At 41.9% G+C, this 27,330-nt stretch overlaps 1 protein-coding gene across 6 annotated transcripts; it reads left to right on the plus strand.

Moving 5' to 3' along the window:
* On the plus strand, window positions 1-27,022 carry LOC139576782 (inositol polyphosphate-5-phosphatase A-like). 6 transcript variants are annotated; one of them, XM_071403236.1, is made up of 16 exons: window positions 2-482; window positions 7,554-7,595; window positions 7,942-8,042; window positions 8,340-8,427; window positions 17,588-17,651; window positions 18,285-18,388; window positions 18,635-18,687; window positions 21,095-21,214; window positions 21,427-21,511; window positions 21,637-21,732; window positions 21,830-21,904; window positions 22,966-23,039; window positions 23,124-23,235; window positions 23,363-23,431; window positions 23,603-23,660; window positions 24,421-27,022. In XM_071403236.1, the coding sequence occupies exons 1-15, from the start codon at window positions 423-425 to the stop codon at window positions 23,642-23,644; spliced, it is 1,185 nt and encodes a 394-aa protein (XP_071259337.1). In that variant the 5' UTR covers window positions 2-422; the 3' UTR covers window positions 23,645-23,660; window positions 24,421-27,022. The 6 variants fall into 6 exon arrangements, with proteins under 6 accessions (XP_071259339.1, XP_071259340.1, XP_071259338.1 ...); XM_071403235.1 differs by having other exon boundaries at window positions 24,425-27,022; XM_071403238.1 differs by lacking the exon at window positions 23,363-23,431 and having other exon boundaries at window positions 1-482.
* Window positions 27,023-27,330: the final 308 nt, after the last annotated feature.

Here is a 27,330-nt window from a genome sequence, read left to right on the forward strand (position 1 = left end):
CATTGACAACAAGATCTGGTCGCGCGGGGCAGGACGAACTGTTCTGGCGCAAGCAGCACATGCACTGTTACAGGTTTAAATCGGTTAAGAACCTAGTCCAGTTACCATGAAGAGATATACAAATCCTTTCCTGCCTGCTCTGCCATTTCTTAGCAGACTTTGGAGATAACTCCTTCCCAAGGATATAGAATCAAGACGGCGAACGACACCAGCCATCAACAAAAAGCGGGCAAGAGAAGAGCAGAAATAAATGATCAGGATTAATTAATTATACGACCGACTTATTAAGGGCAGGTTATAGCGACATATACAATACACCACCATAATCAGTAAACTGTTTGTAGCTAACACACGTACAACATTTGACCATCGCGTGTACAAGAGTTCTTCCTGCAGACTATTTCTGGAATTCGATCGTAATCATGGAAACGTACACTGACGTTCTACTTGTCACCGCAAATGTTGGGTCATTATTCGACAATGTAAGTATTAACACCATTTCACCTAACGATAACCTGTTTTAAGTCACTTTGAATGGTGAATCAAAATGTCCCAAGTGGAACAGCGAGATTCCTATGTAAGCAGTTACTACACCTGCCAGAGGACACCAGAACCGTTACAAGACCAAATTCTACTAGCTGTAACATTGTAGTTAACTACATTCGAATAGAGACCAGTTCAACTCCCACAGGCTGGTATCGGGCACGCGATCCAATATTTAATTTGATTATTATAGGCCCTATAATATATATATATATATATATATATATATATATATTTTACATTAAGCTACTTCTTTAGACTATTACATTTAATCATGACAACCATGATTTCTGTAGCCTAAATGCTTTCTTCTCAAACTTTGAAGTCAATTGTTTAATGTCATTGTGGCTTCTGACGACACATTGTTTTCACTTCGATGGGCCTATACAACTGAAAGTCCTCTGTCTATAGTTATACTCACCCCGTATTTATCGTGAGCTGTTGCGGCATGATTCTTGAGGCGCGTGCGTGTTCCCACATCATATTGACAGATTCGCGGAGAGAATCTACCTATCAAGCAACAACGGGTCCCAGTTCAAATCAAACAGGAAATTGATGGCGTGCAACAACGACACGTTTGAAGTTATTGCCGCGAAAGTGCAGTGCGCAACTTTTTATTATTCACTGAGCTCCCGCTCGGCTACTGCAGAAACAAGTGATTTGATATAATTTGTAGCCTAGGCAACATTGTTGGCAATTAGATGTGTATGCCTATATTGTTTCAATACTGTAGGCCTAACACCTGTTATTAGTTACTACGGGTTAACAACATATATCAATACAATGCTGGTACCACAGTAGGCCTTACTCTATAAGTATTTTACACATGATGACTGAAATAGGCAATGATCATGGTCAGCATGGAATTGTCCATATTTGGGTGTAATTTTAAATAGGCTAGTTTTGCTGCACAATAACAACTCACATTATGCACAGTAGCCTAAAGCAGGGTTTCCCAAACTCGGTCCTGGGGCTGGCCCTCTTGTTTACATGGTCGGACAGCATTCTTGTGTAGATTAAATTACAGCAGAGCCAGCACAAGATATGGCTTGGAAAATGTACCTCAATCCATGGGATCAGAAATGCGTTGTACTCAGAACTGTCCCATTATTCCAATTGAAGATTAAACAACTGGTAGTTTTTCCAGAAAACTGGCCTTTTGGTCCTCATGCTAGGTAGCAGAAGCCACAGCAGGCATTTTGGAATGTGTTTGTCATCCCTGGATTGAGATACATTTTCCGAGCTACATCTCGTGCCGGCTCCATGGTGTGTTAATCTACACAGGAATGCTTGTTGGATCTGCTGGCTACCTAAAGCAATTACTTCATGGCCCTAGACAACATTGTGCATTTACTTATTTCATTTCATTCCGAGGAAGTCCCTGTCAATGGCTGTGAGGCTGAAACGTTTGCACAAAATACAAGTCAGCTTGTTTTCTTTGAACTAATTGTCATTTTCCATTAAATCTGGTAAAATATTTGAAGAGGCAAGTATTGTGAGTTGAGATCATGGAGACAGTTGCCTTGATATAGTAATTTGTATATGTGGTAATAACAGGACGGAATCAATAACATATGAGTAGACCTACTTTAAGTGGTTGTGATGTGATGAGAAATGCAAACACCAGTGCATTAGTTTTGTGCTGTGGTCTCTGGGAAATCGGGGCTTTGCTGTCATTGTGACTGAGGGGGAGGGGGGTTACACTAATGGAAATTTGGCTCAGGACCATGTTTCCGGTTGCCCTATCTGGCCCAGTTGAAAACATGTCAGATCCCATTGTGGGTTCAAGAGATCTGTAAACAGATGATTATCTTCCCAGGGGTTTCTTCATGCTTTTCTTCTTATATGGCCGCCTAATACGTTTAAACAAACCCTTCCAAACATGGAGAAAAGGTTATGCCTCACATTTTAGGGCCTTTAGTCTCACCAGAGACTAGTAATCTTGTAGGCATATTTACACAAGAAAGATGGAAATCCATGTTTTCTGTTATAGGGCTATACTTCTAGATAAAATCAAATCAAATTGTATTAGTCAGATGTTATTGTGGGTGTAGCGAAATGCTTGTGCTTCTAGTTCTGACAGTGCAGCAATATCTAACAAGTAATATCTAACAACTTCACAACATGTACCCAATACACACAAATCTAAGTAAGGAATTGAATATATAAATATATAGACCAGCAATGTCAGAGCGACATAGACCAATATACAGTAGAATAGTATAGAATACATTATATACAGTTTAAGTCTGAAGTTTACATACACTTAGGTTGGAGTCATTAAAACTCGTTTTTCAACCACTCCACAAATGTCTTGTTACAAACTATAGTTTTGGCAAGTCGGTTAGGACATCTACTTTGTGCATGACACAAGTCATTTTTCCAACAATTGTTTACAGACAGATTATTTCACTTATAATTCACTGTATCACAATTCCAGTGGGTCAGAAGTTTACATACACCAAGTTGACTGTGCCTTTAAACAGCGTGGAAAACTCCAGAAATGTCATGGCTTTTGAAGCTTCTGATAGGCTAACTGACATAATTTGAGTCAATTGGGGGTGTACCTGTGGATGTATTTCAAGGCCTACCTTCAAACTCAGTGCCTCTTTGCTTGACATCATGGGAAAAATCAAAAGAAATCAGCCAAGACCTCAGAAAGAAAATTGTATGCCTCCACAAGTCTGGTTCATCCTTGGGAGCAATTTCCAAATGCCTGAATGTACCACATTCATCTGTACAAACAATAGTACAAAAGGATAAACACCATGAGACCACGCAGCTGCCAAACCGCTCAGGAAGGAGACGCGTTGTGTCTCCTAGAGATGAACGTGCTTTGGTGCGAAAAGTGCAAATCAATGCCAGATCAACAGCAAAGGACATTGTGAAGATGCTGGAGGAAACGGGTACAAACGTATCTATATCCACAGTAAAACGAGTCCAATATCGACATAACCTGAAAGGCTGCTCAGCAAGGAAGAAGCCACTGTTCCAAAACCGCCATAAAAAAGCAAGACTACGGTTTGCAACTGCACGTGAGGACAAAGATCGTACTTTTTGGAGAAATGTCCTCTGGTCTGATGAAACAAAAATAGACCTGTTTGGCCATAATGACCATTGTTATGTTTGGAGGAAAAAGGGAGAGGCTTGCAAGCCGAAGAACACCATCCCAACTGTGAAGCACGGGGGTGGCAGCATCATGTTATGGGGGTGCTTGGCTGCAGGAGGGACTGGTGCACTTCACAAAATAGATGGCATCATGAGGGAGGAAAATGATGTGGATATATTGAAGCAACATCTCAAGACGTCAGTCAGGAAGTTAAAGCTTGGTCGCAAATGGGTCTTCCAAATGGACAATGACCCCAAGCATACTTCCAAAGTTGAGGCAAAATGGCTTGAGGGGGCCTACAAACCTGACTCAGTTACATCAGCTCTGTCAGGAGGAAGGGGCCAAAATTCACCCAACTTATTGTGGGAATCTTGTGGAAGGCTACCCAAAACGTTTGACCCAAGTTAAACAATTTAAAGGCAATGCTACCAAATGCTAATTGAGTGTAAGTAAACTTCTGACCCACTGGGAATATGATGAAAGAAATAAATGCTGAATTATATCATTCTCTACTATTATTCTGACATTTGACATTCTTAAAATAAAGTGGTGATCCTAACTGACCTAAGACAGGGAATTTCTACTTGGATTAAATATCAGGAATTGTGAAAAACGGAGTTTAAATGTATTTTGCTAAGGTGTATGTAAACATCCGACTTCAACTGTACATATGTGATGAGTAATGCAAGATATGTAAACATTATTAAAGTGACTAGTGTTCCATTTATTAAAGTGGCCAATGATTTCAAGTCTGTGCATATAGGCTGCAGCTTCTGTGCCAGTGATGGCTATTTAACAGTCTGATGGCCTTGAGATAGAAGCTGTTTTTCAGTCTCTCTGTCCCAGCTTTGATGCACCTGTACTGACCTCGCCTTCTGGATGATAGCGGGGTGAACAGGCAGTGGCTCGAGTGGTTGTTGTCCCTGATGATCTTTTTGGCCTTCCTGTGACATCGGGTGTTGAAGGAGTCCTGGAAGGCAGGTAGTTTGCCCCCGGTGATGCGTTGTGCAGACCGCACCACCTTCTGGAGAGCCCTGCGGTAGTGGGCAGTGCAGATGCGTACCATGCGGTGATACAGCCCAACAGAATGCTCTCAATTGTGTATCTGTAAAAGTTTGTGAGGGTTTTAGATGACAAGCCAAATTTTTTCAGCCTCCTGAGGTTGAGAAGGCGCTGTTGCGCCTTCTTCACCACACTGTCTGTGTGGGTGGACCATTTCAGTTTGTCAGTGATGTGTACGCCAAGGAACTTAAAACTTTCCACCTACTCCACTGCTGTCTTGTCGATGTGGATGGGGGGTGCTCCCTCTGCTATTTACTGAAGTCCACAATCTTCTCCTTTGTTTTGTTGATGTTGAGTGAGCAGTTATTTTTCTGGCACCACACTCCCAGAGCCCTCACCTCCTCCCTGTAGGATATCTCGTCGTTGTTGGTATACAAGCCTACTACTGTTGTGTCGTCTGCAAACTTGATGATTGAGTTGGAGGTGTCCTTGGCCACGCAGTCATGGGTGAACAGGGAGTACAGGAGGGGTCTGAGTACGCACCCTTGTGGGGCCCCAGTGTTGAGGATCAGCGAAATGGAGGTGTTGTTTCCTACCTTTACCACCTGGGGGATGGCCCGTCAGGAAGTCCAGAACCCAATTGCACAGGGCGGGGTTCAGACCCAGGGCCTCCAGCTTAATGATGAGCTTGGAGGGTACTATGGTGTTGATTGCTAACGTCACAAAAAGGTCACCAGGCCATTAAATTAAAGGAACTTTACTTGTCAAGGAGAGAACAGTGCAAATCACCTCTAGGTTTAGAATTGTTAGGCATACTTTTCTTTAGAGGTTATGATGGAACAGAGAGTGATGGTGCTACAGGACATGTACAGTGCATTTGGAAAGTACTCAGACCCCTTGACTTGTAACATAACACAATGTGGAAAGAGTCAAGGGGACTGAATACTTTCCGAATGCACTGTATGAAATGTTTCAGTCTCAGTTCCAGACTTCTGCTATTAAACATGCCCACATTACCTCTGGCAACAAACATCACCTGTGGTGCAGTATAAAGTTAAGGTCAAAACTGTTCCAGACTTTGGTTTTTCCATTTATTTTTTGAGGTTGGACTTTGGCACGTACTGTAGATGCCACCGATTGTTGTCACCTCTTTAGTATGTATGTGTTATACCTGTGCCATGTCGTTAGTGGGAAGGTGTTTCACCTGTGCTGGACCAGGTGCTATTTAAGAGTGGCTGGCCGGTGCTCCAGTTGTCTTGAGAGATGTGGAGGGTCAACACCTTTAGTTGGCGCTCCCTATTTGAGTTCTAGAAAAACATTAATTTTGCAGAAATGTTCCACATTTTTGGTTTGCTTCCTGTCTTTAAGTTTGGTATGGGTTCATCTTTTTGTCTGCCTCTTCTTGGGCAAATTTAGTGGGCGCTCATGGTGGGTGTCTTTTAGGTTCCAGTTGTTGTGGCTAGTCAATTTTCAGTGGACACCACCACGAGTGTCTTTCAGAACCCTGCCTAAAACCCCTGCTCTTTTGTTTTGGTTGTTGTTCAGTTACTTTTTGTTAGTTCACACTTTATGTTTGAGCGACATTTTTGGTTTTCTTGCTTGGGAACATAACAATAGCAATGGAAATAATATAATTACCATTAATAGTCATCAATGTTAGATCGACATATTTATCTTGGTGTTCTCTACCTTTTAAAGAGCATTGTGTAAATTAATTTGGGTTGCCATGGTGTTTGGATCAGCATAAGGAAACAGCAGGTTGCCAAGTTTCACTTTCTTTGGCAAACACTTTCTCTTACTTGGAAAGCACTTCAGATGGACTTACAAGGGTAGGCTGGAGTTACCCAAAGCAACTTTCACGCAACTTTGTCTGCTTGCACCCTGAGAAACTGAAAGGAATGGACACAAGGCACTGTAATGAAATGTTTCAGACACCAAGCCCTTCAATAAAAACCTTTGCAAATAAAATGGCATCTCAGCATCTGTTTTAGGCCTAATCATGCTTTTTTTATGGATAAGATTCATTGGGAAAAGACAGTACAGGACACATGCAGTTGGGTTTCTTCAGTCAGACACCTGTATTATGGATGAGCTGCTCTCCCGTCAGGTCATGGTGCCTGGGCAGCCGGGCATGGTGGGCAGCAGCAGTCATTTGGCCATGCAAATGCACTATGCAAAGCCACTGCTGTGCTGCTACGCTCTGGCAGATTGGCCTGCATCCGGCTGGCCCTGGAGAATACAGCACAGTCTGTATTCTGGCCTGGCACTGGGGGAAACACAAACACACACTGTACTCTGGATACTTAGTAGCTCACAGAGGTTCCCTGGAAATATTTTGTTGAAGAACAGACATTAAACAAAATGGAAGGATACATGTTAATTCATTCTCACATTGTTACACTGTATACATCAACAGGCAGGCTTGCTAATAATGTTACAGATTAGAGTCTGATTCTTTATGCCACTTATGTAATAAACATATTACAACCATTCCAGAGGGACATTTGTTTTTTAATTGCATAGGTTATATATATATATATTTAACATATAATTGTACCTGTTGGTGTGTGGCTGTTTATCTGCATAAATCTTACTGTATGTCCCAACAAAACATTTGACAAGACTGTCGTGTTGTGCTTATCCGCCTGCCTACCTCATGAATGTTTTATATCTTCCACTGTCAAGTGCTAATATATAATTAAACATGTCCTTTGGTCAGTGTATAGGAAAGGTGCCTGGCAGGGTTGATTGGTAAACCTGGGTTGACAAGATAGGACCCTAGGATCTCATTTAAACCATTCTGTTTATGCCCTTTGTTTTCAATATCTCAACTGTTCGGTTATTATTTTTGGTAGAATCCATGTGTGAATTTAAATGTTGTTGTTTTTTCAACCCACAGGTGGGTGAGATTGAGAGTGACTGGCTTCGAGAATTATTTGGGGTGAGTTTGGGATCCCTCTCAGGTGTCCACTATGGGTTCTCACATTTTTACTGTTGACATGCAAACACCTTAAGCCATCCTCTCATGTTGAGACTGAACCATGAGCCCTCCTGGATGGTGGACTTATAAATCGATTAGATACTGTCTCCATTCCCAAAGAGGTGAAGAAGACACTTTCCACTATTTAGCCAACACATTATGCATAGTCAAATTCCAAAGTTGTATGTCATCTTAAGAAATAACATTTACTTACCAGAATTCAGTAGGATGCCCCACATTTGACCACCATTATGGCACATGATTGTGGTAGTTTAATGGCTTGCCTGATGTCTATGTCTTGTCACAGACTGTCCAGAGTCACAAACCACGCTTCATTGCCCTGCACTTCCAGGAGGTTGGAGGCAAGGACTACATGGTCAATATGGGCCATGCGGAGAACTTCTTCTGGTAAGACATCACTGTGCCAAACTCTCTATGGGACACTTTCAAAAGTATCCACAAATGCTGCCCAGACTCCTTACAGTTTTATGACCAACAGATACAGTATAACTTCATGATTCATCTGGCAGGTAATGTGGTAGAAGGGTTTTTAACTGTGGTCTGAATAATGTTATCATAACCTCAGGACATCAACTGCCATTATCTATATAAGAGAGTGTCCAAACACAAGTGTACAGTGTTAGAGACAGTTACTTCAGTGTATCAGACTTTGAGTTGTTCAGTTTATCCTCTTCTGGTCTTTAGGAACATTGAGTCCAGTGAGGAGATGAGGGACTTTGACAGGGTCTGCATCTATGTGGACAACCACTTTAAGAACGTGGACAGCTTCACGGTGAGTACTACAGGACTGCACTGATCAACTGACAGAAGTTTAATTGAAAGACTTTATAACCACCATGTCTGGTTCCTCTAGCTCAGTTAATAACATCGATATAGTGGAGCTTGATGTACAGGAGGCTTAGGTAAAGCAATAACATGTTGTGAAAGCCCTTACGAGGGTTACCATTTGTGTCTTTGCCTTTAGAAGACCTAGTATCTCCTACAGCAGGGATTACCAAACTTTTTTGCATAGGCAACCCCATTTGTGATAGCAAATTCATCAGGGACCTCCTCATAATATCAGAACACAATTCCTACTTTAGAGTGCGATTAAAAATATAATTTCTTGCAGTTTTACTATGACTTCCGCAGTGCATGGTTGGACTAATCAAGTCTCGGGCCTTAGGGAATATTAAAGCTCCCGCACTTGGCATCAGAGAGAACATTTATTAGTGTATTAATATTTTGAGATCTGGCCGTGGACCCTGCAGTACCTCCGCAGACACCACTTTTTTTAGACAGCAATTCATCTCTGTGACCACAAGGTGGGGCCCTGCTCCACACTAGAGCTCCAATGAGGACCAGGGCTTCTCATCAATGCTATGTTGGGTATTTTTAGACTGAGAAACAGGGATTCTTTGGTAAATATAGCATAATAGAACATTACAAATACATGGTACTGTACATACACATGATACATTTACATGTTCTGCTTTCCAATGCAAAATGCTTTGTTCAGGAGGACATCCATTCTGTACAAGTTATGGTCTAATGCTTTTTGGTTTTATTGAAATAATATGACATTTAAGTATACCCAATACAATGTGTTTAACATGACCATAGGGTGAGGATTTAAATGATTGTTGCATCACAAAGACAGGGTAGCAAACAATTTGGCCTGAAAAAGTGCATGTATCCATGTTGTGACACGCTTTCCTCAAGAGTACAGTACAAAGGAGGACCAAACTCCTACAACATGAATGAAGTGCATGGTGGACCCTAACCCACTGGACAGTTCAGATTTATCATTGACTTAGGAGATCATAGTATATTTAACCGTTGGAACTAGGGTGATATTAGTTTGACTTCAGTGTGAATGTCACAAGGCAAGACTTTAGGTTACGTGCTGAGTTTGTTTCACCTGTGAAAGGACACTGTTGTATCCTCCCATATAGTTAATTACAACATGACAATGTGTGGGGGGTATCTCAAAGAGAGTATAATGTACAGTACACTCTGAAAGTTATAAAGTGTGAGTACGGACAGAGGTGATGTGTTTAAAGGCTGGTTTATACACTTGCTCTTGGCTCTCCGCTAGTCTTATATCCTCATCTATCCTCTGGCCCCCCAACTCTCTCTTTATGTGACTACAATATATACGGCTGTGTGTCTGTGCAGCGCTAAACTATCATTATAGAGTTGTCAGGAGGCTGTCTGGGTCCTGGACAGTGTCTCAATCTCCACACTTGTCCAGACCAGCTCCATCTTCAGCCTCCCCTCTAATGGCCTCTGTACCTGGAATAAAGACTGTTTCCAGTGTTGCTTGTTCTGAGCCACCTTGGTTCTAAATGAGCCATGTCATATCAGAGCCTGGTTTATAAATGGGCTGGTCAACACAACACACAGGCCTAGTTGTTGCTTAAATCCAATCTTGGGAGGGTCCATCCCCATCATGTGCAGAGTGGCACAGGATTAAACCCATCCAAGCTAGACCCCAACACTGGAGCCATGACAGTGGGGTCAATGGATCTGTCTACACTCGGAGGTGTGTGAAGTGGAGGGGAAAGTCAATGTCCAGGTGTGGGGAGACAGGCCAAAGTCAATAAATGTAACTCTAGATTAAAACTATTGATCCCAGCCCATTTGTAAACAATAAATAAGGGCTGAGGGGAGTGGCGGACATCTGGGACTATGTTTCCCCTGTGCTTGGTTGTTTGTGCCCCCCCCCCCCCCCCCCCCCCACCTGCCCTAAGAGAGCTGCAGCCCCCAATGCCACATTCTCATTTCGCCTGTGCCACCAGCATTGATTTTCAATTTGTTTCCCCTCGGCTGTGGATCAGCAGCTCCCTGGCCAGAAGAGGAGGGGGGTCTCTATGTTCAGAGGGGCTGTGAGGAGGGGGGCAGGCATGCATGCATTCCCTGTATAAATGGTGTTTTGATAAAAAATCACTTGTAAGTCAATCGTTTTTTATTCAACTGTGCACAAACCTGATTGATGAAGATGGGTCCTTGGCAGAGTATGTGGAGGAGAACCTTTCTGTGTGTGTTTTAAAAAACAAAAGGCACAGCAGACTTCCACGGTCATAAAATTGTTTTACAGTTTTAAGGATATCCCCCCAAAATGTAATTGCTATTGATAACGTCACTATATAGACATTAGACAATGTTTATTAGTTGGTAAACACTCAAACCAGCCTACCATGTTTTCTTTCAAACTAATGCATTCGATTTGATTTAATAACTGCTATAACTCAGGTTAGCGATTCAGCTGAAGTCAGCCGATGTTAGATTTAACTTGCAAAACCGTCACTTTAGTCCGAACCTACTCTTCCTCCTCTAACCCCCGTCCCCTCCTTCCCCAACTTGGACAGGTCCGTCCCTAATCGCTGGTCACCCTGACTGGTTGTAATAGGGACAGCTCCGTCCCATTAAATGAGGATCGCTCTGGCAGTGAAGATGAATGGTCTCTTCAGGGAGCGATCTCTCATGCCGGGGGGGGAATAGAGCGGCCCGTCACGCCTAGGGTTGCACGTTTTGGGGAATATTCAGAGGTGGAAACTTTCTGTGGGAATATATGGGAAATATATGCAAATTCATATTAATACCATTTAAATATAGATGTTTTTTTGCATTGGATATATTTACCATATCATATTTTTTTATTTATTTTATTTCACCTTTATTTAACCAGGTAGGCTAGTTGAGAACAAGTTCTCATTTTCAACTGCGACCTGGCCAAGATAAAGCATAGCAGTGTGAACAGACAACACAGAGTTACACATGGAGTAAACAATAAACAAGTCAATAACATGGTAGAAAAAAAGAGAATCTATATACAATGTGTGCAAAAGGCATGAGGTAGGCAATAAATCGAATAATTACAATTTAGCAGATTAACACTGGAGTGATAAATCATCAGATGATCATGTGCAAGAAGAGATACTGGTGTGCAAAAGAGCAGAAAAGTAAATAAATAAAAGCAGTATGGGGGGTGAGGTAGGTGAATTGGGTGGGTAGTTTACAGATGGACTATGTACAGCTGCAGCGATCGGTTAGCTGCTCGGATAGCAGATTTTTTAAGTTGTTGAGGGAGATAAAAGTCTCCAACTTCAGAGATTTTTGCAATTCGTTCCAGTCGCAGGCAGCAGAGAACTGGAAGGAAAGGCGTCCAAATGAGGTTTTAGCTTTAGGGATGATCAGTGAGATACACCTGCTGGAGCGCGTGCTGCGGGTGGGTGTAGCCATCGTGACCAGTGAACTGAGATAAGGCGGCACTTTACCTAGCATAGCCTTGTAGATGACCTGGAGCCAGTGGGTCTGACGACGAACATGTAGCGAGGGCCAGCCGACTAGGGCATACAGGTCGCAGTGGTGGGTCGTATAAGGTGCTTTAGTAACAAAACGAATGGCACTGTGATAAACTGCATCCAGTTTGCTGAGTAGAGTGTTGGAAGCTATTTTGTAGATGACATCGCCGAAGTCGAGGATCGGTAGGATAGTCAGTTTTACTAGGGTAAGTTTGGCGGCGTGAGTGAAGGAGGCTTTGTTGCGGAATAGAAAGCCGATTCTTGATTTGATTTTGGATTGGAGATGTTTGATATGAGTCTGGAAGGAGAGTTTGCAGTCTAGCCAGACACCTAGGTACTTATAGATGTCCACATATTCTAGGTCGGAACCGTCCAGGGTGGTGATGCTAGTCGGGCGTGCGGGTGCAGGCAGCGAACGGTTGAAAAGCATGCATTTGGTTTTACTAGCGTTTAAGAGCAGTTGGAGGCCACGGAAGGAGTGTTGTATGGCATTGAAGCTCGTTTGGAGGTTAGATAGCACAGTGTCCAAGGAAGGGCCGGAAGTATATAGAATGGATATGGAGACAGAAACAGAAACCTTTTACCTTATCATAAGTAGACATAATTGCAAATGATTAAATCCTTCCAATATAAATAAAACAAAACAATTTAGTTACGAATTGGACTTTAATTAAATTAGTTGACTATTCACATAGGATGATTTCACTGAACAACAAAAAAAGGGAATATTGAATGATCTCCAATGATCCATCGCATCTCCCAAAAATGTTTTCAAAATATATCTGTAAAAGGATCGTCTAGAAACTAAAGCTTTGGTTGTCTTCCTCTCAGGCTTCCATGTCTTCTCCCTGGACCTCCTCAATGTCCACCTCTTGAATATCAGACTCTGAGGCCTCATCTTCACTGTCACTTTCCAACCTTGTTGAGGATGGCTCGTTGTCAGGCTCAAAAAGCCTCAAATTTGCCCGGATGGCCACCAATTTTTCAAGCCTTGCATTGGTCAGCCTGTTGCGTGCTTTGTTGTGTGTGTTCCCCATCAAGGACCAGTTGCGCTCTGTGTCGGCTGATGTTGGTTGGATTTGGAGGATGATGGAGGCAACAGGGGAAAGAGCCTCAGATCCACAGAGTCCCTTCCACCAGGTGGCTGATGAGATATGTTGGCACGACTGCCATAATGCATCTCCATCCCAAAGCCCTTGCTTGGAAGTGTACTTCGCCAGACTGCCAAGAACCTTGCCCTCATCCAGGCCAAGGTGGCGAGACACGGTAGTGATGACACCATAGGCCTTGTTGATCTCTGCACCAGATGGAATGCTCTTGCTAGCATACTTTGGGTCCAACATGTACGTTGCGGCGTGTATGGGCTTCAGGCAGAAGTCTTCACGCTTTTTGATGTTTCAGAACTGCAGTTTCCTCTGCTTAGCGCAACAGTGAAGTGGGCAGGACAGTATGGATTTCTTCTCTTACATCTGCAAGCAGAGTCTGAACATCAGACAGGATGGCATTGTCTCCCTCAATCCGTGCAATGTGTACTGCTATAGGTTTCAGGAGTTTCAGGTTGCTTACCACCCTCTCCCAAAATACATCATCCAGGAGGATCCTCTTGATGAGGCTGTCCATATCGGCAGACTGTGATATGGCCACTTCTTGGAGATACTCCTTCCCCTCCAGGAGACTGTCAAACATGATGACAACACCATCCCAACGGGTGTTGCTGGGCAGCTTCAATGTGGTGCTCTTATTCTTCTCACTTTGCTTGGTGAGGTAGATTGCTGCTATAACTTGATGACCCTTTGCATACCTAACCATTTCCTTGGCTCTCTTGTAGAGTGTATCCATTGTTTTCAGTGCTATGATGTCCTTGAGGAGCAGATTCAATGCATGAGCAGCACAGCCAATGGGTGTGATGTGAGGGTAGGACTCCTCCACTTTAGACCAAGCAGCCTTCATGTTCGCAGCTGTCAGGACCCGGTTACGAACTCGGGTCTCCGGTGTGAGAAACAGTCACTTAGCAAACTGAGCCACTAATAGTCGGCAGAACTCAGAAGATGAGGCAGACACAGCAGTACTTGAGATGGTGTTTTAATAAAGTAAAAAGAAAAGTACTTCAGGCAAAAATATAAATCCACAACGTCAAAAGTAATTCCAAGAGAAAAAAGGTAATCTTCCAAGACAAAAGGTAAATCCACAAGGTGGTAGTTACCGCAGGGAAAAAACCTCAAAAGAACAATCAAAAATAAATAAACAAGAACAAAAACAGAGTACCTCAAGAGAATCCAACAGGAGTAACAAATGTTCACAGCATGGCTGGGTGCTAACATACAAACACAGAGCAAAGAACTGAGGAAAACTAAGGGTTTAAATACATTCAAGGGAAACGAGGCACAGGTGCAAATAATAACTGGAAACAAGGGAAAACAAAAGGGTCAAAAAAGCACAATGGGGGCATCTAGTGGCCAAAACCGGAACAATCCTGGCCAAATCCTGACAGCAGCATTGTCTGTCACCAGTGCAAATACTTTCTGTGGTTCAAGGTCATTGATGACTGCCTTCAGCTCATCTGCAATGTAGAGACCGGTGTGTCTGTTGTCCCTTGTGTCTGTGCTCTTGTAGAATACTGGTCGAGGGGTGCAGATGATTTAGTTAATTATTCCTTGCCCACGAACAATCGACCACCAATCAGAGATGATTGCAATCTCTATGGTTTGCTTGACCTTCACTTGAACTTTGTTGAACTCTGCATCCAGCAAATTAGTAGATAAAGCATGTCTGGTTGGAAGGGGTGTATGCTGGGCAAAGAACATTCAGAAATCTCTTCCAATACCCATTTCCTGTGAGCATCAGAGGTGAACCAGTTGCATACACAGCTCGAGCAAGACATTCATCAGCATTTCTCTGACTACCTTCCTCCATTGAGTAAAAAAAACTTCTGATTCCAGGAGGACCATGAGCTGTTGCTATCGATAAGGTGTCTATTTCATCATTTTCACCTCGAATACAAGTAGAGGGACTTTTGTCAGAGGTTGCTTGTTGTGAGAGCTGAGGGAACTTTATGCACTTGGCCAGATAATTCTGCATCTTTGTTGCATTCTTCACATATGATTTGGCACACTATTTGCAAATGTACACAGCTTTTCCTTCTACATTAGCTGCAGTGAAATGTCTCCACACATCAGATAGTGCCGTGGCATTTTCCTGTAAAGATTAGGGGGGAAAATTGTAAAAAAAACTCCAAGTACAATTCCATGTACAGCTATATAGTTAAGCAGCTAGATTAAACAACTCCTTTGTAATATAAGTGTTTTAAAATGAAACATGTATGGCAACAGTTGAACTAACACTCCTCAGTTAGCAGGCTCAAGCAAGCTAAAATACACATGGTAGCAAAAACTAACTAGCAGAAATTGTTAACAAGTTAGAAATGATTTAAACACACTTTGCTGTAGGCTACTATTTACTAGTTGACAAAAAATCATGTATGTCATAAAAAATATATTCACCCCACCCAATATTGTAATCAAAACTTAACAGAAAGCATGTAGTCCTTGGCTAAGACAGTGTAGTAGTGTGCAAGATCTTGAGAATCATCTGCACATGTGATGGAAGAATGCACTGTGCATGCAGAGGGTTGCAATTCCATTGAATTAGGGATAGTTTAACCAAAATATGCCACAAGACCTAGAATTGCCTTATGTGTATCCCACAAAATGTTTTACTGTTATAAGCTAACTTTTTTTGTTGAATTTAAGCAAAATTCCCCAAATTCCAGGGCTTAACTTCCCATGGAAAATATCTGTGAAAAATTCTGGAAATTGACCGGAAAGTTTCCGACCCTTTGGACCCTTTGCAACCCTAATCACGCCCTGTAAGGGTTTTTCTCCTCCTCTTCGCTTGAAGAGGAGGAGTAGGGATTGGACCAAAGCGCAGCGTGGTTAACGGACATAATGAATTTTTTTAAACGAAAAGACGAACACGAAAAACACTTGAGAATAAACAAAACAACAAAACGACGTAGACAGACCTGTACTGGAAAACATACATAAACACGCAGAACAGGAATAGACTACACAAACCGAAACAGTCCCGTGTGGCGCGACAAACACAGACACGGAAGACAATCACCCACAAACAAACAGTGAGAACATCCTACCTTAATATGGTTCTCAATCAGAGGAAATGTCAAACACCTGCCTCTAATTGAGAACCATATCAGGCAACCCATTTAAACCAACATAGAAACACATAACATAGAATGCCCACCCCAACTCACGCCCTGACCAACTAAACACATACAAAAATAAGAGAAAACAGGTCAGGAACGTGACACGCCCGAGACCCTCTGGGTGCCGCCAAATTTTTTCTTCGGCCCGCAGCCGGCACGGCAGCCCTACTGTTTAATACATTTTCAATTGTTTTAATTTTCTGTCTTTATTGATCTCAGAAGGCATGATTAATCAGAGCAGGCAGTTAGTACATAAAAAATGGTCACATCGGGATGATTGGGTGCTAAAGTGTGTGTGTGTGTGTGTGTGTGTGGTGTGTGCACATTTGATTGTGTACTGTGTACATGTTATTGCAGTAAAGCTATGTGTTTCTGTGGACAAGAGTGAGTTGAGCATAATATAATTGCTTGAAAGAGGGAAGGATTGAGAGACTGGGTGGCTGTGTGTGAAAGGAGACTAGAACTACTGAAGATGATAATGATGTAAATATTATGGAATCAGATCATGTTGCATGATACTCCTTGATGAATCAGAAATTAAGTTGTTTCTTTAAGTCATTATGACCGAAGGTTTCCAGTGAAGCCTACATGTGCTATATCGGACCAGTGTGCCCTAGCATGTCGCGTGAGCATGTTGAAGTTAATCAAGCTGTTTCGCAAGAAATGATGACGTTGATATTTTAAATTGAAACAAACTTTGAGGGAAGTCTGTGCAAGGTACAGTTGAAGTTGGAAGTTTACATACACTTAGGTTGGAGTCATTAAAAATCGTTTTTCAACCACTCCACAAATGTCTTGTTACAAACTATAGTTTTGGCAAGTCGGTTAGGACATCTACTTTGTGCATGACACAAGTAATTTTTCCAACAATTGTTTACAGATTATTTCACTTATAATTCACTATATCACAATTCCAGTGGGTCAGAAGTTTACATACACCAAGTTGACTGTGCCTTTAAACAGCTTGGAAAATTCCAGAAAATAATGTCATGGCTTTAGAAGCTTCTGATAGGCTAACTGACATCATTTGAGTCAATTTGAGATGTACCTGTGGATGTATTTCAAGGCCTACCTTCAAACTCAGTGCCTCTTTGCTTGACATCATGGGAAAATCAAAAGAAATCAGCCAAGAAAAATTGTAGATCTCCACAAGTCTGGTTCATCCTTGGGAGCAATTTACCACGTTCATCTGTACAAACAATAGTACAAAAGGATAAACACCATGAGACCATGCCCCCGCCATACCGCTCAGGAAGGAGACGCGTTGTGTCTCCTAGAGATGACTTCAACTGTATTTCTGGAAGAATGCAATATTGGAACATGAGAGAGCTTGATAATGTCTCTAAACTTTATCATCACTGCAGCAAACTGACATTCTCAGCAATTGTTTAAAGGAGCTTGTATTGTATTCCTTGTCCTTACAGGCCCTGGGAAGCATGTACTTCATCCACAAGTCATTGAAAAACATCTACCAATATGATTTTAATGGTAAGAACATTACAATCATATCTATATCACGTCATTATTGACTTTGACTAATAATAATAAGATTAAGGACATTTTGTTATCGCTTTATGATTTATCACTTCCATTCAGGCCCTGCACGTGGCGATAATTTCAGAACATCTGTATCAGTCCTGGTGTGCAAACTTGGCCCTTTGTAATGTATCATTATTATAATATAATTAGAGTTTGTCACAAAACAGTTTAGGAGGTAAGAGCAATTTGGTATGTCAGTCTGGAGATTCCCATCTGTGTATTTTGATAATAAGTCGGAACATCTTTTGAACACTGCAGTGTGATGGCCACCTCTTCTGGCTAAACATATCAGGGAATCTGAATTGAAAGTGGGATGTGTTATTTTCTTGGTGCATAGTCCAGTCACGTTAGGCATGACAAATATCTTCAGAAAAGGCTTATGGAAAAGCCATAAAAATCCCAGGCCTGCCATGTTCTGTGTCGCCAGTCAGATTGGAGCACAGCGACCAAACACTGCCTAATGGCCTTATTATAGATCCTCTGGTCACGTATGCTGCTGTCATCAGCTTAACATCACTTTATTGATTGGTGTTTGCATGTTTTCTCACTCTTTTACGCTTCCCACCTCTCTCCCCCTCACAGTTAAGGATTTTAAAGCAGTGTCTGGACAAAACAAGTATGTGGGATCCCTGGACGGGGTAACCACAATGGAGAAAGAAAAATTCCCGAAGAATTTCTGGCCCGATGTGAGTGTGTGTGTAGGGTGGGGGGGTAAAGTTCAGGGTGACCCAGGAGGTGTTGGAACAAATATGTGAGTGGGGGCTAAAGGGGGAGTCTATCTGACAGGGATATGAGACAAATTGTATGGAATAATCAATAATTACCAGCATGGCCCTCCAATTAGTTAGCTAAATGGTGGTACAGTATTTGGTGAACATTTAACATACAAAATATTCATTTGTATAACTTTTTGTTTGTGATGTGTTTTGCAGTTCAAATGGTCTAGGAAGGGATTCATGAGGACCCGGTGGATCATTCACAACCAGTACGTACTCTAGTCTAGTGGTTCCCAAACGGTGGGTCGGGTTGCCATTTCTTTGTGCGTAGAATTTATATATTTTTTATTTTTTACATAGATGTTCAGAAGGAAAAAACGCTTTCCGTGTAAACTTAGATGACTTAAACCAAATAGAAAGTATGTAGAAAAGATAAAGGACCTATATACAGTGCATTTGCAAAATATTCAGACCCCTTGACTTTTTCCACATTTTGTTACATTACAGCCTTATTCTGAAATGGATTAAATAAAATCATCCTCATCAGTCTACACACAATACCCAATAATGACAAAGCGAAAACAGGTTTTTTGAAATTTTAGCTAATTTATTACAAATTATAAACAGAAATAACAAATGTACATAAGTATTCAGACTCTTGAGATGTTTCTACAAATTGATTGGAGTCCACCTGTGGTAAATTGAATTGATTGGACATGATTTGTAAAGGCACACCCCTGTCTATATAAGGTCCCACATTTTACAATGCATGTCAGAGCAAAAACCAAGCCAAGAGGTCGACGGAATTGTCAATAGAGACAGGATTGTGTCGAGCCACAGATCTGGGGAAGGGTACCAAAAATTTCTCCAGCATTGAAGGTCCCCAAGAACACAGTGGCCTCCATCATCCTTAAATGGAAGAAGTTTAGAATCACCAAGACTCTTCCTATAGTTAGCTTCCTGGCCAAACGGAGCAATCGGGGGAGAAGAAGAGTCAGGGAGTTCCTCTCTGGAGATGGGAGAACGTTACAGAAGGACAATGATCTCAGCAGCACTTCACCAATTAGGCGTTTGTGGTAGAGTGGCCAGACGGAAGCCACTCCTCAGTAAAAGGCATATGACAATCCGCTTGGAGTTTTCCAAAGGGCACCTAAAGACTCTCAGACCATGAGAAACAAGATTCTCTAGTCTGATGAATGCCAAGTGTCACGTCCGGAGGAAACCTGTGAAGCATGGTGCCTTTTTCAGCAGCAGGAACTGGGAGACTAGTCAGGATTGAGGGAAAGATGAACGGAGCAAAGTACAGAGAGATCCTTGATGAAATCCTGCTCCAGAGCGCTGAGGACCTCAGACTGGGGTGAAGGTTCACCTTCCAACAAGACAACGACCCTAAGTACACAGCCAAGACAACACAGGAGTGGCTTCAGGACAGGTCTCTGAATGTCCTTGAGTGGCCCATCCAGAGCCCGGACTTGAACCTGATCAAACATTTCCAGAGAGACCTGAAAATAGCTGTGCAGCGATGCTCCCTATCCAACCTGACAGAACTTGAGAGGATCTGCAGCGAAGAATTTGAGAAATTCCCCAAATACAGGTGTGCCAAGCTTGTAGCGTCATACTCAAGAAGACTCGAGGCTGCAATCGTTGCCAAATGTGCTTCAACGAAGTACTGAGTAAAGGGTCTGAATACTTATTTAAATGTGATATTTCCGTTTTTTTAATGGGGTATTGTGTATTGTGTGTAAATGATGAGGGGAAACAACTATTTCATCTATTTTAGAATAAGGCTGTAACGTAACAAAATATGGAAAAAGTCAAGGGGTCTGAATACTTTCCGAATGCACTGTATTTCAAAATAATAGCCTAGAATCTTTGAGAACTTACAATCACCAAAAAAAAACTAGACAATCAGGCCCCCATTGATTTTGTTTTAATGCTTAAGCATAAGAACACAGAATTATCCATGGCAAAATGTGTAGAATTTCAGAAAAGTAGTTGTAAAACTGCAACATTTTCTCCTCAAACAAGATGATATTCTTTACTTATTTTTTTGTCTGTGTATGTTTTTTCACCGCTCAACCCTCATGGTGGGTCACGACTCAAAAGACACCTCAATTGATGGGTCACGAAGCAAAAAGTTTGGGAACCCCTGCTCTAGTCTACTGACCTACTGCTCTACTCTTCTCGACTCTACGTACTCTACTGTCACAGCTCATCAATAGATAGAGAGCCGGCTGTCATCCCGTTACTCAATGAATGCAGTGGTTAAAGCTGAAGCTCAGCAAACACCCTCTGTTTCCTCTGCACAATAGTTACTGCTTGCTCTCCTGTGTCACCAACACCAGTTCTTAGACAAAAGGAGTCTATGGGCAGAGTGCTACAAGGTCACCCTGTGAGTCAACATAGCCGTCTGTTGGATGCACATTCATTGTTTTCAGGTGGCAGCAGCAGAAAAGGAGTGAATGCTCGGCACAGAAGAATAATGTGTTTGTTTGTGGACTAGCATTACCTCAAGTGCCCTCACTAATAACTAAACTCTTCATAACTGCCATCACTGAACAGCACACACACAGAGACGCTTCTAAATCGAATAGGAGAACAAATATCTTCACAATGCTTCCTTTTTTCATAGATATGTCTGACAATTCTCATTTTGTGTGTGTGTGCTCTCTGCAGGGGTCTGGACCTAGTCAACGTACACCTTTTCCATGATGCCTCCAACCTCATTGCCTGTAATGCCAGTCCCTCCATCTACTCAGCCAACCGCCAGAAGGCCCTCAGATATGTCATCAATAGGTTAGCCTGCCCATTCTCAGCTTTGAAGAACAACTCAAGTGCACCTACTTGAGAGAGATACTGTAAACCCACTTGGGAATCTAGATAAAAAAATAGTTGTCTGCAAGTTGGTTTGCAAGTGTATGTAGATCTGCGTTTACAATCATTTTAAAATAGAGGACTCAATTTATAGGCTAAAACATTTGACTCATACCGGTGTCATTTCCTCCCAGGATATCAGAGAGCAGCTATACTCCACTCCCCTTCTTCCTGTTTGGGGATTTCAACTTCCGCCTGGACACCCTTAGCCTGGTCCAGGTATATATGACCCACTTCCTCAAGAATTTAATCAGAATCAGAAAATCAGGAAACCTTACTAATGGTCAGCTGACTGTTGACTTTTTTTAACCTAACTGTGTGTGGTGTGTTTGTGTGTGTTCTAGAACTTGTCCACTTCAGCAGAGGTGCAGACAGTGAAGAAGGACAGCAGTAACGAGGTGGAGAAAATAATCTGTGAGGAAAAGGACAATGACCACAAGGTGAGCCTCCCCATCCATCCACGTCTTCCATCCTACTGTCTCCTTGTTGTTATTCAGATTCAGATGTTTACTGTATCCCCAATTCCTTCATCTCAAGATTCTTCTCCATATTGAGACCAAGATGTTTGCCTACCTGCACCAGGCAGTGTTCAGAGAGGACAACGGTAGAGCGGTGAGAACATTTTCTACTGTACACATCAACAAATTTACACCCCACCCATATTAATATCATGGTCTACCGCTCACTGCCATGACAACAATCATAACTAAGCTAAGGACCCAGGGACTGAACACCTCCGTCTGCAATTGGATGCTGGACTTCCTGACGGGACGCCCCCAGGTAGTGAGGGTAGGCAACAACGCAGCCGCCATACTGACCCTCAACACAGGGGCCCCTCAGGGGTGCGTGCTTAGTCCCCTCCTGTAATCCCCGTTCACCCTCGACTGTGTGGCCGTGCACAACTCCAACACCATCATTAAGTTTACAGACAACACGGCGGTGGTAGGCCTGACCACCAACGACAATGAGACAGCCTATAGGGAGGAGGTCAGAGACCTTGTCAAAGACTCCAGCCACCCAAGTTATAGACTGTTCTCTCTGCTACCGCATGGCAAGTGGATGCACCTTCTAGAACCAACAGGACCCTGAACAGCTTCTACCCCCAAGCCATAAGACTGCTAAATAGTTAGTTAAATAGTTAACCAAATATCTACCGGACTATCTGCATTGACCCTTTTTTGCACTAACTTTTTTTGACTCATCGCATAGCTGCTACTACTGTTTACTGTCTGCCACTTTATTCCTATTTGCTGTATATGCACATATCTACCTCAATTACCTCGTACCCCTGCACATCGACTCGCTACTTGTACCCTGTGTATATAGCCAAGTTATCATTACTCATTGTGTATCTATTATTATTTGTATTATTTCTCTATTTTCTTTCTCTCTGCATTGTTGGGAAGGGCCCGTAAGTAAGCATCTCACTGTTAGTCTACACCTGTTGTTTACGACGCAGGTGACGTGTAACATTTGATTTGATTACTGCCTTGGCTACCAGTTCTAAAACAGAAAACAACCACAGAAGATACTTCATTAAATTCATTAATTAAATTACATCCTACCACAGAGATAGTTATGAAATAGAATTTTCACATTATGCAGATGTTTATGTTTAGCAGATTACAAGTTTTGGGTCCTCCAGTAATTGTTAATCTTTCTACATCGCTCAGATTTTGAAATATGACAAGGAGATTGCAGCCTTTCAAGATGTCATTGCAGAGGAAGAAATCCGGTTTCCACCCAGGTAAGCCTCATCCCTGACAGCCCTGTCACTATTACGGTCATTATTACTACTACCTGAAGATGCCATGCTGTTTGTCTCTGTCAGTTACCCCTATAGTGAAGACTACACTAAACCCACCCAGTACATGAACACTCGCTGCCCCTCCTGGTGCGACCGTATCCTTATGTCTCACACTGCCCAAGACATCATCCACAAGGTGAGTAAGCTGGCAACGCGCTGGCAACGCTCTGCCATCCACACTTACTGACGACTTGATTCATTTATTTATTTACCATGGAGGCACTTTCTATAGGCCTATTAAAAAAAATGTTGTTTCATTTCAGAGGGATGAGGGAGAGAGCAGTGTGGTTTACAACATACTGGGCCCTAATGTCTGCATGGGCGACCACAAAGTAACCTTTATTTATTTATATATACATACATACATACATACATACATACATACATACATACATACATACATACATACATACAGTAAAATGTAACATGTCTGGTCTTGAAAATGGCCCTTGATAAACAGGACTTAACCTATGAACCATTGTGTATTCCTCCTTTTTCCCCAGCCTGTTTTCTTGTCCTTTGCACTGAAGACAAATGGCCATTGACAAGGATCCCTCTGTGGTAAGAGTATATGTGCTAGTGAGTGTGTAGTGTATGTTCTGTAGGTTTACAGGATTATATCCAGGGAGTCTCTGAAATAGCGATCACAGGCCGTAATCTTGTCCAGCTCCCGGGCCTTATTCTCCAGAGAGCCATAGACCAGGCTGGCCCAGTGGAGTGCTGTTGGGATATGAACTAATATGAAGTGCTTCTGTGGACAAACTGTCTCCTTTGTCCATAATGTAGCTGGGCCATCTATGTCTATAGAATCCTCTCCACTGTCGCTGTGTGTGGCTACACTAAGCCCAATGTGGGCCCTCTTTTCATTCATTACCAGACAGATCGCCGTCCAGAGAGACATTCATTGTGCAGGGCAGTGTATTGGCATTTTTACGGCTGTGATTTTGTTTTTCTGCCATTTCTATGACTTTTTTATATGATGGTTTTCTCCTTAAAGAGGATTCCTCTTCAGAAGGTTCTAACAGTAATAAAAGCCATGCATCGGAAGGACTTATCGGAAGGGCTTTTCAATGAGAGGGACAGCATACCAAAGCAAATAATATGTGATTCTCTGGTCTGCCATGGCTATCCTGGTTCCGTCTATGAATCCAGCAGGATTTCACCCAATTTTGACTTTTATCTTATTTCGTTTTTTAGGAACTCCTTTAGCAATCCTTTATCATTAATTGACACATTGAAAGAATTTCTAGATGATTTCTAGATGTTACTGAATGTTTTCCTTGTGGATGGTAAAGAGTTAACTTTTCTCCCATTATGTAAGCCAGTGTCTATCCAACATTGGTCATCACCATCACACACTCCCACTCCGCTATCCGTACCAGAGGATAAACAGAGCAGCTCCTACCCAGTCACGGCACCCAGCCTCTCCCTGAAGTGCATGCAGTCAGTTTCCACCCAACCAAGTCTCTCACATTCTATTCTCCTCTCACTTCAAGTTATTGATTGCCATGACTTGGGTGACATCATCACAGATTTGATCATCAGCATTATGGATTTTTTTGACAGACAATTTGCTCTGTCCTGTGCTTGGCCATACGTCTTGCCATCCAGACCCCAAAATGTACACCAAGACAGGGTATTTTCTGGGAGTCCTCTCTTCAGTGATGGATCATTGGAATAGGATTGCTGGATGGAATAGGACCAACGTAAAGACAATAGACTATGTGACTGTGGGACTGCTGATGTTTAGGCCATGGTCTTGTCAGGGAGGGACCAGCTCTCTCCCAATGAGAGGAATGAGACATGTGAGGACACACACACACACACACACTCTGGCACTCTGCCAAGTAAATGCCCTGACTTCAGCTGGTCAAACGGTTTTAAAGTGTCAAGGGTTTATAATTAAGTATTGACCTTCATTCCTTCTGACATTCCTGAATGGAAGATGGATGCATGCTTTTCATTTGTATGTTAGTAGTCTTTTATTTTACTTATTTATTTTCTTACTGTTTTAACTGTTTACTATCAATATAAGCATGCTAAAAGCAAACATTCACAAACACAATAAACAAAAGCTGCTACAGTATTTCAATGCACCGTCAGCATGTTTGTCAACATAGAGCAGTAGCGTAATACACATTTCTCTATGCATTCTTATATTGTGTAGTCTTTTGTTGAAAGCATACATTTTACCAGTACGTACATACTATCCCAGCTCATCCTTGGAACAGTGAACTCCAACAAAATGCTCCATTTGCCCCCTAATGCCACGCTGAGGTCATTTTTCCTAACCTACAATTTCAATGGTGTTGTAATAACTCACCTTAAATCAATAAAATGATGTAAAAGACCAGTGGGACAGATTCAGGCTGGGAGCCCATAAGGTCAGTATGAAATGTGGAAATGTGCCTTCCTTTCCCATCAGACCTCAGCCTTGGATTCCCTCAGACTCTAAAGTATAACATCTACATGCTGCTGAATACTGATGATCACAGCTCTGTCTGCCTGCTACCACACTCTGCTGGGTATACTCTCTGGTGGCTTGTACGTTGACATATTATGGGGTGGGCCTATGTAATGTACAAACATATGGTTCAACTGTAAGGTTAGTCTACTCTATCGGACATCAGAGCAGACATGGGTGGCTAAATACTGTTCCACATTCAGACAATATCAGCACAAAAAGACACCAAGCTTGCTAGATCAGTCACTGATAGGAGTTGATTTTGCTGCTCCCGACATCACGATTATGTAGTCTATTTTCATTTCTGATGCGTATTGCCGGTGGTACAGTAGGTAGCTACGTTCTTGTTACCACGAAGTGGTTTATTCCACAAACTATGACTGGGTCCTTTTAAAGTAGCTCCTAAGAGATTCATAAATATGTTTTCATTTGTTTTTAGAGAATTGAAGAGTGTACTAATAGAGATTTCTCTTGTTCAGGGGAGCTGACACAATGTTATTCTGTTTTTAATAATGCATCCATTGTTTTACAAGGCAGCATCTTCTGGACTGTTTCAGTTACTGTGATCAATTTGACCGTTTTACTAAACAATAACTTGTTTACCATCCCACTCTTTAATTTGAATGTGGATGTGTCTGGAATGGATGTTTGATACCACAGTCACACACATGCACACCCACGCACACGTTCACACATGCAAAGTTTAAACAATTTGAAGCTTGACACCTATGTATTATTTTGGTTTCCGTTATTTTATTGAGTATCTCTCTTTTTCTATGTTTTATGTTTATTTGTGCTGTAGCAACCTCTTCAGATCTTTGTTCATTGTCCATGTTCTGTTTTGTATGAAATGGATGGATAGTTTGCATCATTTTGCTTTAATAAGAACTATTTCAAAGACTTTTTAAAAATATAATCATGGATTTCTTTATAGTTAATAGTTGTATCAGTGATATTCAGAATGCACTTAAATGATCAATGTCTATTAATGAAGTTATTCAAATGTTGTACTCTTATTTTGAGGTAGAAAATGCATCATTTGTAATCGATCTTCCTCTGTAGTATGTGTTGATTGACTGACACTCAATCTGCTGTGAAGTAATTATAGACTGATATGACAAGGATTCATTAGTTCAAATGTATAGATAGATTATCCTTGTAATCTGTACCCTGTCAAATGTCCTTAATTAGTTTACAATCAATAATGTATGGGTCTGCGTGGAAAGTGCAAGTCCCACTCAATAATATACTTATACTAGTTGATTTATGGTATTGTCAACATATTGTAATGCCCTCCAGGGATTGCTTTTGGTTTAGAGTTCAACATGAGGCCAGTAGTATTGTTAGATGGAGTGGACTAATGTCGTTTGTCAAATTTTCTGGTCGAACACACACAAAAAACACTACATTCTTGTAATGCTTCCAGTTTTGTAAATAAATGTTGACCACTGCAATTATATTACTGTATTATTCTCCCTTAATGAGATTCTACCCACTGGACACACTGGTTAAATCAACTTTGTTTCTACGTCATTTCAATGAAATTCTGCTAAACCAACGTGTAATATACTTTGAATTGACTTCTGTGCCCAGTAGGTACCTTGTAAAACCAATGTCATTGTTATTGCTGCTAGCTTGATTCTTCTCAGTTGGCATTCTACTTGCACCTCTCGCAGGGTCATGCAAGTGTTTTTCTTTGGGTAGGTAACTATGATCGCTATTTGTCTTTCTCTTTCGGTACACCAGTAACGGCATGCCCTGCCTGAC

This window comes from Salvelinus alpinus, chromosome 5 (assembly GCF_045679555.1).
Source record: "Salvelinus alpinus chromosome 5, SLU_Salpinus.1, whole genome shotgun sequence".
In the NCBI taxonomy this organism is placed as follows: Eukaryota; Metazoa; Chordata; class Actinopteri; order Salmoniformes; family Salmonidae; genus Salvelinus; species Salvelinus alpinus.